This window comes from Corvus brachyrhynchos, unplaced genomic scaffold (assembly GCF_000691975.1).
Source record: "Corvus brachyrhynchos isolate BGI_N302 unplaced genomic scaffold, ASM69197v1 scaffold38, whole genome shotgun sequence".
In the NCBI taxonomy this organism is placed as follows: Eukaryota; Metazoa; Chordata; class Aves; order Passeriformes; family Corvidae; genus Corvus; species Corvus brachyrhynchos.
The window spans coordinates 78,427-89,226 of NW_008239662.1; the positions used below are offsets into that span (position 1 = coordinate 78,427).

General features: G+C 39.5%; 1 protein-coding gene across 1 annotated transcript in view; it reads left to right on the forward strand.

The window, feature by feature from the left end:
* Positions 1 to 10,800, forward strand: part of LOC103621111 (nipped-B-like protein) — a gene marked incomplete at its 3' end in the record, with an annotated part of 44,599 nt that overhangs the window by 8,671 nt on the left and 25,128 nt on the right. Inside the window, exons 4-7 of the mRNA XM_008639856.2 lie at positions 1,803 to 1,902; positions 2,837 to 2,988; positions 4,064 to 4,224; positions 9,325 to 9,418. Of these exons, the coding sequence (XP_008638078.1) occupies positions 1,803 to 1,902; positions 2,837 to 2,988; positions 4,064 to 4,224; positions 9,325 to 9,418 (507 nt within the window). The remainder of the gene's footprint in view (positions 1 to 1,802; positions 1,903 to 2,836; positions 2,989 to 4,063; positions 4,225 to 9,324; positions 9,419 to 10,800) is intronic.

Sequence of the window (10,800 nt, forward strand, 5' to 3'; positions counted from 1 at the left end):
GTTTTTTTTTAATCTAGATTGTCTCCCCAAACAGAGATAAAGAGGTGAGAACTGCCTGTCACAGAATAAGTTTTAGGGTTTTTTAAATGGAATTAAAATGTATTTTTATATTTTCTGTCACACTTTTTTAAACCAAAAGCATGTTTTAAATTTACGGAGGAGAAAAGAGATGTACTTTTCAAGTATTTTAGAAGTGCAGACTTTGTTTTAAGCATAAAATGAAACTCCTGCATAGTTCATACTTATACTGGCACATTCTGTCAGCTTTCTGTACATGAATGTTAAGGGTTAATAGTTTGACTAAGTACTACCTAGCTGTGGTGAGAGTGGCTGTGAGAGGTGAGTGGGCAGTGAGCATGCCAGGTGCTGCCTCCAACACCTCTGGAGTTTCCTCCTCACTTGCCTCTGTGCAAGGCAACCAGTGTTCATTTAATCAAATTTTGCAGGAGTTGAGTCCACTTCTGTTACTCTGGACAATGAAATGTCCTCTGTACTAAAGTATGGAGGTCTCTTATTTTATTTATTTATTTATTTATTTTTCAGCACAATATGAGAATTTCACTCCTGCTCTGGGCTAGTTTGTCTGGGCTAATATACTTGGAATGCAGCACTTCATACCTACCGGGAGGTAGTAATGGCTTAATTCCTGGGGGATTATTCCATCACTTCTTTGTTGGGGAGAGGGGGAAAGAAAAGAGGATGGCAGGGAGGATTTCTGAAACTAGCTTTGCTTATGTGAATATTGCAGTAATTGAAATCAGTGATAGTAATGCAAAGATTGATGACTCCCAAACACTCTGGATTAGTCAGCCATCTATCTAAACTTTGGTTTAAATATTTGCATTGCTGATGTGCTTTTACCCATGGCTTTGTATCACTTGCTGTGGCTTCCCAAGCTGCAGTGTGTATGTGAATTCTGATGCTGTTTTAGCTGCAAGGCATTCAATTCTATCATTAAAATCACCTGGTTAAAAGTCATATAAGTTCTTGTGTACCTGTGCCATTTCAACTTCCAGTGTTATGTGGTGGTTAGAAATTCTTTATATCTGTATGGAAGAGAGAAAACAGAAAAGATTAATTTATATTCTCCCTAATAAAGATGCAAGTTAGTTCCAGGCCCACTGGTACTTGTGGCTTGCCATCTAGTACAACTCCTGAATTTTCAAAGCATCACTGGGAATCTACAGGCTGTTGGAGACTACAGATGGGATATTGGTGGTTCTTTGCAACTGAAAATATTTCAGCACCTTCTTTGATAACATTCCTTATAAGTGTGGTGGAGGTGGAATAGAAAGCTTTTGTCCCTGGATAGAAAGGAACCACTAAGGCATTAGGGGAGCAGGGAGAATATCTTGCACCACTCAGCCTGAGATGATTGTTTGCTGTACTTGATCTAAAAATGGGGAAATAAGTTTTCTGTGTTCTGACTTGTTGTGAAGTTTCCAAATCTTATTGGCACATTGAGTACTCTACACACAAGTCTGGGGTGTGGAGTATATGGCCTATTATAAAATGTTTCTATTTACTAGCAGGTTTTTGGCTAAGGAACAGAGGAGGGAACTGCCATTGATATTTATAATTGAATTAATACTCCTTTAGGGAACATTCTTCTTATGTCATGGTGTAAAATGGACATCTTACATGAAATCAGTCTTTTAAAAATGTTTTCTAACAGTTGTAGGTAGAAGATGTCAATGTTTGTAAAGTTTATAATCTCTTTGTATATAATAATTTCTGAAATGAGAGACTTCATTGATTAAAAAGGAAATGCATGTAAAGTAATGCTGCTATCTTCTTAATAGGGATGATGATGTCGCAGTTTAATATTTCTCAGAATTCCATGAGAGGTAGTCCTGCATCTTCTAATTATCAACAAACCACTATCTCACATAGCCCTTCCAGGTAACATTCTCTTTTAAATGGGGTGGGATGGGCAGCAAACTGCAAATTCTATCTACAGTGACAGTCAATTCTTGTTGCAAGTATGTGAATGGAAGGTGATCAGTGTCAGGATATATTTTGCGTTTGTCTGACAGCAGGGTGAGTTTCTTCAGCTGGCAAAGCAACATCTTTTTGCTAGTGAGTAATCTTTGTATTCTGATTAGTCAGGATTCCCTGCTGTCCCTCCCTCATAATTTTGGCATACTTTCTTTCCTGCTAAAATAATCCCCCTGCCTCCTGACACCCCTACAGCTATTCTCTACCTGTGGCAGGAGGACAGGAGAGAAGAGGCTATGTGTTCCAGCATGTATAACATTACCAATGTGACAGAAGGGTGGGAAAGAAGGCTTGTAAAAACATGGAATACTGCTTTAACAGTTATACAAAAAGCTGCTCAGAGGAGGATAGGCCCAGTAATTTGGCCAGTCTTCCATCAGCTTTCTCATCAACTTTCTGTTTCTTTTTCAAACTTTGAGTGTCAGCAAGTAGCATGTACCTATAGAATCATTTAGGTTGGAAAAGACCTCTAAGATCAAGTCCAACTGTTTACCTAACACTGTCAGGTCCACCACTAAACCGTGTCCCTAAGTGACACATGTACACATATTTTAAATGCCTCCAGGTTGGTGACTTAATCACTTCCCTGGGCAGCCTGTGCCAGTGCTTGACAAACCTTTTGGTGAAGAAATTTTTCCTGATATATAATCTAAACCTCCCCTGGAATAACTTGAGGCCATTTCCTCTTGTCCTGTCGCTTGTTACCTCCTTTCAACAATAAAGTGTCCCCTGAGCCTCCTTTTCTCCAGGCTAAACACCCCCAGCTTCCTCAGTCTTTTAAAAGAAATAAGAAATTTGTATAAATTTCCTTTTCCAACTTTTTCATTTTATTTTTTAGCCGGTTTGTGCCACCACAAACAAGCTCTGGTAACAGATTTTTGGCACAACAGAACAGTCCAGTGCCTAGTCCATATGCTCCTCAAAGTCCTGCAGGATACATGCCATATTCACATCCTCCAAGTTATACACCACATCCTCAGATGCAGCAAGGTAAGTCTTTGATATTTATTTTATTCTCCTATCTCATGTCAGCTTTACCTTCATGTGTGTTTCACAGCTCTAATTTCTTTGAAGGAGTCACATGCTTAATGCAAATCTTGGAGTTGGTAGGGAATTTTTTGGGTATGCTTAAGCTTTGCTTTCCTGACTGTACAGAGTGGTAGTATTTATTTTATTTCAAAAAATCCCAGAAGGATCATTGAGTCCAACTCTTAAGTGAATGGCCCATATAGGGATCGAACCAGTGACCTTGGTGTTAATGCTTCTCCTCTGTGTACACTGATTTTGCATAGTTGTCACATATACACGACAACAGAAAAATAAAAAAACCCTAAAACTTTTTATTTGTTAGCTATGGCATTTTTTTATCTGTACTGGTGAAAACATAATTTTTGCCAGTGTAATGTAAGATTTGCAGCCAGCTTATTTAACCTTACCAAACCTTTGCAGTGTAGGCTAGGCTAAGTTGGCTAGAATTATACTCAAGGGATGCGGTAACTGGCAAAGATGACCTTCAGAATGAATGGATTTCTTTGTTCTTCCCTTTTCTAAAAACAATCTTGAACAATATGAACACTGTTAAGTATCTAGGCATTATCCTTTTTTTGTAAGTAGAATTCTTGTTAGATTCTTTTAAATCATCTGTTCCTAAAGTTTAGCAGTGTGCTTAGAATTTAAATAGCTGTTGTGTATGTAATGTTATATGTATCATGAATACCTAGGAAGTTACTAAAGGTAGTGAATGCATATTATATAGAGGAAAATAAAGTTTTCTATAACCTATGAGTATGATGCTGACTGTAATTAGGATAGATGTGGAGTGAAGCTTGGCTAATCTGTACATGGAATTTAGGTTTAAGTCTCTTGAAAATTCAAATCTTAGATACTAATTTTATTCAAGGTATTTGTGGAAAAAGGATTCAGTGAAGAAAGTTGGGATTCTTTTTCCAATCCTAGACCTCTTGCATCCAACTCATTAATATTATGGCCTTTTCTGCGAGAGTTTTTAGAGTTATCGATTGTGTGAATATATTAGTATCATTATTTTTATTTTTCTGTATTTCAGCTTCAGTATCCAGTCCCATTGTCACAGCTGGGATGAGGAATCTCCATGAAAATAAAGTTTCAAGTCAGTTGTCTGGAAATTCAGCTAATCATCATGCTGATAATTCTAGACATAGCTCAAATGAAGACTATCTACAGATGGTGCACAGGATAAGTAGTGATGTATGTTACCTAGATCAGTTTATGATGATAAAGCAAATATTTACTATGATAAAGCAAGGATGTGTTTAGCTGCCTTAGAAGTCAGATATTTTATGAGGATGCTGTTGATGAATAAAACCATTGAAAATATATTTTGGTTTCAGATGTGTGCACTCAACTGTGCAACTTTAATGTGCGAGTTTTAAGATTTTTCTAGATTTCTTTCCTTTGGAACAGTTTGTAACAGCGATTCTGATGAAAGTATTAAAAGTAAAAAATCTTACTCATGTGAGTTTATTATAAAGAGATGGTAGAGCATCTCTGCAATTATTGTATCAATATATTGACGTAAACGATACTAGATTCTAAATAGGTTTATAGTTAACATGTCTTTCTGAAGATTCCCCTGTCAATTAGATGAGACAATTGCATAACCTATTCAGTAATATAGTAGTGTTGTCAAAGGCAAAAATTCCTTTTAATATTTTTTCTTACAGGTCTGTTATGTGCTTTTATGGCCTGGTTTATTTATATGTTTTCCCAGTGACTTTAGTTCATGTGGGAGAAATTCTTGCTGAAGTATTGAATATAAATGAAAAAAATCAGCAACTTTTTCCCATGGTGTTTTCAACTTCTTCACTTTCTTAATGAGCATCTCATCCTGTGGATGAAGCATGTTGTGACTCTTCTTTATAAGTTTGGCACACAGTCTTAAGGGGACAGCACTTAAGTTTCATTTTTATTTTTTGACTTTAGTTCTTTGAACTGTGTGGTCTTAGTGATACCTACAACAGTTACAAAACTTGATCAAAACCTGGTGACAAGCAGGCCTTTCTTTTCTTTTTTTTTTAAGATGTATTTAATTTACCTTATGAAAACTAGGGGCAACTCTTGTCTTCCTAAATTAGCTTGTGGAAGCAAAAAACAGTGTTGTATTCAACAAGTGTATTGATAATACCAGGCTACCTAAATTCCTTACAGGGATTAATACACTGGAACTCCAAGAGAGTTATTAGTTTTATTAGTCTTTTCTTTTTAAATGCAAGAATTATGCTGATGAAAAATATTAGCTAAGAAGTAGTATCTTAAACAAGAGAGTTTTGTAATGAAGGAATATATCATACACAATTTCATCAGGTATTTTTCTCAGTCTCTGCTTCAGCAATGCAAATTCTTCAAAATAAGAAGCTGTTCTTAGCATTAAATGTCCATATATCACTACCTCTACTACCTCTCTAGTAGGTCACCCCCAACCTGTGCTGGTACTTGGGGTTATTCATCCCCAGGTGCAGGACCCTACACTTGCCCTTGTTGAACCTCATTAGGCTTCTCTCCACCCAATTCTCCAGCCTATCAAGGTCCCGCTGAATGGCAGCACAGCCTACAGGTGTATTAGCCACTCCTCCCAGTTTTGTATCATCAGCAAATGCAACTGAAGTGCATCTACACCAATGCACGCAGCATGGGCAACAAACAGGGGGAAATGGAAGCCATAGTACAGCAGGGAAACTATGACAGTTGCAATCATGGAGACATGGTGGGATGACTCACATGACTGAAATGCTGCAATGGATGGCTATAAACTCTTTATAAGGGATCAGCAAGGAAGGAGAGGCTTTAGATACCTCTCGTATGTTAGGGAGTGTTTTGATTGTCTGGAGCTTGATGATGGTACCGATAGGGTTGAGTGTTTATGGGTAAGAATCAAGGGGAAGGCCAACAGGACAGATCTCCTGGTGGGAGTCTCTTATAGACCACCCAGCCAGGATGAAGAAGACAAAATGTTCTATGAGCAGCTGGGAGAAGTCTCACAATCGCTGGCCCTTGTTCTCGTGGGGGACTTCAACTTACCAGATCTCTGCTGGAAATACAGCACAGCAGAGGAAACAGTCCAGGAGGTACCTGGAGTGTGTGGAAGAACTGACACAGCTGGTGAGTGAGCCAACCAGGGGAGGTGCCCCACTGGACCTGCTGTTTGTGAACAGAGATGGGCTGTTGTGGAATGTGATAATTGCAGGCCATCTTGGGCACAGTGATCATGAAATGATAGTTTTCTGTTCTCAGAGGAGTAAGCAGGGGGGTCCTTGGGCACAGTGATCATGAAATTATAGAGTTTTCTGTTCTCAGAGGAGTAAGCAGGGGGGTCAGCAGAACTGACACCTTGGACTTCCAGAGGGCAAACTGGCCTGTTTGGGAGCCTGGTTGAGAGAGTTCCTTGGCAGGCAGTCCTGAAGGGCAAAGGGCTCCAGGAAGGCTGGGCGTGCTTTAAGAAGGAAATCTGAAAGGAGCAGGAGCAGGCCAAAAGATGAGCCAGCAGGGAAGAAGACCGGCCTGGCTGAACAGAGAGCTTTGAATGGAACTCCGGGAGAACAAGAGAGTGCATCACCTCTGGAAAAAGGGGCAGGCAGCTCAGGAGGACTACAAGGATGTCGTGAGGTCATGCAGGGAGAAAATTCAAAGGGCCAAAGCCCAGCTAGAACTTCATCTGGCTACTGCTGTAAAAGACAATAAAAAGTGCTTCTACAAATACATTAGCAATAAAAGGAGGGCCGAGGAGAATCTCCATCCTATACTTGATGTGGGGGGAAACATAGTGATAAAGGATGAGGAAAAGGCTTGGTATGCTACTTAGACCCCCTCACATCTATGGGGCTGGATGGGATCCACCCAAGGGTACTGAGGGAGCTGGTAGAGGATCTCCCCAAGACACTTCCAATCATTTACCAGCAGTGCTGGTCAACTGGGGAGGTCCCAGGGGACTGGAAGTTGGCAAATGTGGCAGCTATCTATAACAAGGATCAGAAGGAGGATTCATGGAACTACAGACCTGTCAGCCTGACCATGTTGCCAGGGAAGGTCATGGAACAGATTATCTTGAATGCCATCATGCAACACATGCAGGACAACCAGGGGATCAGGCCCAGCCAGCAGGGGTTTTAGGGAAGACAGGTCCTGCTTGACCAACCGGATCTTCTTCTAAAACAAGGTGGCCCACTTAGTGGATGAGGGAAAGGCTGTGTGTGTGACTACCTGCACTTCAGTAAAGCCTTTGATGCTGTCTCCCACAGCAGTCTCCTGGAAAAGCTGGCAGCCCATGGCTTGGACAGGTGCTCTCTTCACTGGGCTAGGAACTGTCTGGATGGCCAGGCCCAGAGAATGGTGGGGAATGATGTCATATCCAGTTGGCAGCCAGTCACCAGAGGAGTTCCCCAAAGGTCAATACTGGGGCCAGTCCTGTTTAACATCTTCATTGATGACCTGGATAAGGGGATCAAGGGCAACCTCAGTAAGTTTACAGAGGGCACCAAGTTGGGTGGGAGCATTGATCTGCTGGAGGGTAGGAAGGCTCTGCAGAGGGATCTCAACAGTCTGGAGCAATGGGACAAGGCCAATTGTATGAGGTTCAACAAGGCCAAGTGCCAGGTCCTGCCCTTGGGTCACAACAACCCCATGCAGCTCCAGGCTGGGGCAGAGTGGCTGGAAAGCTGCCCACAAGGAAAAGGACCTGGGGGTGCTGAATGACAGCAGCTGAACATGAGCCAGTGTGTGCCCAGGTGGGCAAGAAGGCCAATGGCATCCTGGCTTGGATCAGAAATGGTGTGACCAGCAGGACCAGGGCAGTGATTGTCCCTCTGTACTCAGCACTGGTGAGGCCACAACCTGCTGGGTTACACTGCTTTTGATGTAGCCCAGGCTGCAATTGGCTTTCTGGGCTGCAAATGCTCGTGAGAACATGCCGAGAATATAAGTTTGTGCTTACATTTCACCATTTGATGAAGTTCTGATCTAGGAAACAGTAAATGAGGACTTCTACAGTAGCTGACAAATTTTCAGGAATGGCATGTGTGAACGTGAAAGGTCATCTACCTAGTTAGTTAGTTTAGTTAATTTAATAAAAGACGTCTTTGCCATTGTCCTTGGCAGTCCATGTGTAGAGGACCTCTCCTGTTCTAATGAAAAATATATCTTAAAAAGTTACTAAGCTTTTTTTCCCCCCAGTATTTTGGCGGGTTTGAGATTTATTATAATTCAACGATATTTCATGTTTGAAAAAAATCAGCTCCTTACTTTCAGTGTATTAAATAAACAAGTAACTGTTACATCAGCAAATTAATTCATTTTGACTTGCAATAAAAAACATGTAAGTTTAAGGTATAGTTCTTTTTATTGCATTGAATCAGAATATTGGATTTCTTTGCACATGAGGCTTTCTCACCAGGCAACAAGTCTTTTTGCAAGGAGTTAGAAAAATATGTGTAATTAATAGCACATCATGAGTTTTAGATTCATTTTGCTGTGGGAGGGGAAAAAAATCTAATAGATTTGTTTTGTAAATGCCTATGTATGATGAAATTGATGAAATCTGGTTTCTTATGAATTTATATTCTTTGCCTTGTAAGCACTTTCAGTCCATAAATATCAAACTATTTTCTTTATCCTTAAGCAGTGTGAACTATGCCTTCACAAGGCATAACATGTACAGTGGCTGATCTACTACTATGCACGTGGAAATTGGCTGTTTGGCCGTTGTCAGAGGGAGTGTGTAGTTGCTATCCATCTATCTCAGTTGCCGAAATGGGTGTGCTTACAGATTTTGTTCAATCCTGATGTGTTTAAGCTGGAGTGTATGAATACAAAGTTTTGCTTTGCTTAACTGTAAAAGTAAAATAGCATTCTAATAAACTTTAAGGGTACGCTAATTTTAAGAAAGCTGAATTTGTTTAAAAAAGAGAAAAATTTACTTATTATACTTAATTTCTTTCAGTCAGTATTGTAGAGAGTTCATCTTTCTGTTTTTCAGCTCTTTACTATATGTAACAAAAAACTTTTAAATGGAATCTTAGTGTCAACCAAAAGTGCTTATTTAGCTGGAAGACATACATGGATTTATTTTTGTGTGCATGTTCTGGTTCTAAATTCTTAAGGCTGATTGTTTTCTGGAATTTTGCCTATATAGTAGTCTAATAGCAGTCCAAATTACACCTTTTTTTTATAAATAAATATTTTTCTAATATTTTTGTATGCTTTTTCATCCAATCCATTCTATCAGTATATGTACTAATTTCAGTCTTTATTTTATCAAGTGTTCATGATTTTTTTTTTTTATCATGGTCACTTTAGGATGGCGATCCTTCAGTAAGGAATGCTGCATCTTTTTCCTTGAGGTCACCACAGTCAGTCTGCTCTCCATCTGGAAGTGATGGAACCCTTAAAGGTAATCTAGCAGTCATATATATCAATGTATTTTTTCCCAATTTTAAAAAACAGAGTTTAAAGAGGTATTTAGTTAGTTCTCCCAACTTCTGTATTCCAATAGTACTAAAGAGTATGTCATTAAGTTTTGGATACAAAATTATTCCGAGCCCTGATTCAGAAGAAATTTCTGAAAGTTCAAAAATTGACTAATCATATCACAAAACAAAGCTCAAATTCATGAAGGACAGAATAATTTTAAATCCTTTCCAATATGAGGATTAAATTCTTTAAAGGAATGGTTTCAGTTGCTCTACATAAATTATTTAAAGGCAGCATTACAAGTATTGAACTCTTAACCAGCTCAAAAGTGTTTTAACATGCAATGCTTGTCTTGATTGCAGTCATCAAATTTTATGAACATGAAATTAAAAGTAGTTCAATGAACACAATATATATAGCATAAATGAAGCCTGAAAACCTTAGCTGTGGAAAAGGAATAGGGTAAACTGTCAGTCAGGTGAGAAAATAATTCTTTATGCTAAAATATGTAATGCATACTGCTGTTTTTAATATTCTCCCTAAGAAGCAATGACTGAGATAGATGAGATTTAGTAAGATAGGAGTTTGGGCATATCCTTGCTAATTTAAGTTTTCAGTGCTTATGTATTTACATGGAAATAGTAAAAAGATGCAATAGTATTTTCTTCTCTTTAATCCTGAAACAAAAGTCTTTATGGGTGGTCAGATTAGGTGGAGAGGAAGAAGAGGAGATGGGGGAGATTCCAGAGAAGGTGAGAGTATTAGGGTTGTGCAGCCTGGATAAAACAAGTCTTTGAGGGGGGACATGGATGATGATGACAACAGGGACACAGATGGGATGACACGCAATGGACAGACAGACCTTAGAGCAGTTTCCTCATACCTATGAGATTATCAGGAAGACTTGAGTTAGGCTTTCCACAGTGTTGTGGAACAAGGATGAGAGACAATGGACTTAGATTGAAATGGGAGGTTCTGGCTAGGTATAAGGAAAACCTTTTTCACTATCAGGACACTTGAGCATTGGAAAAGCCCAGATAATCTGTGCATTTTTCATTCTTGGATGTTTTCAAGACCTGGCTGGATAAGCCCTGCATAACATGGTGTCGTGGTTTAGGAGTGGTACTTCCCAATTCAGTGCCCCCACCAAGACTCTCCCAAACCACGTGCCCCTCTCTCGATCCCCCATTTTCCCCTCCCCCTCCTACTGTGGTGGGCTGGAGAGGAGAATTGGAGACACAAAAGGCAAGGATCACGGGTTGAGATAAGAACAATTTACTAGAAACAGCAATGAGATAAGAAAAGGAACAGTGACAGCAACAATACTAATGACAAAGGGTACAAGAAAGGAAATTATTCACA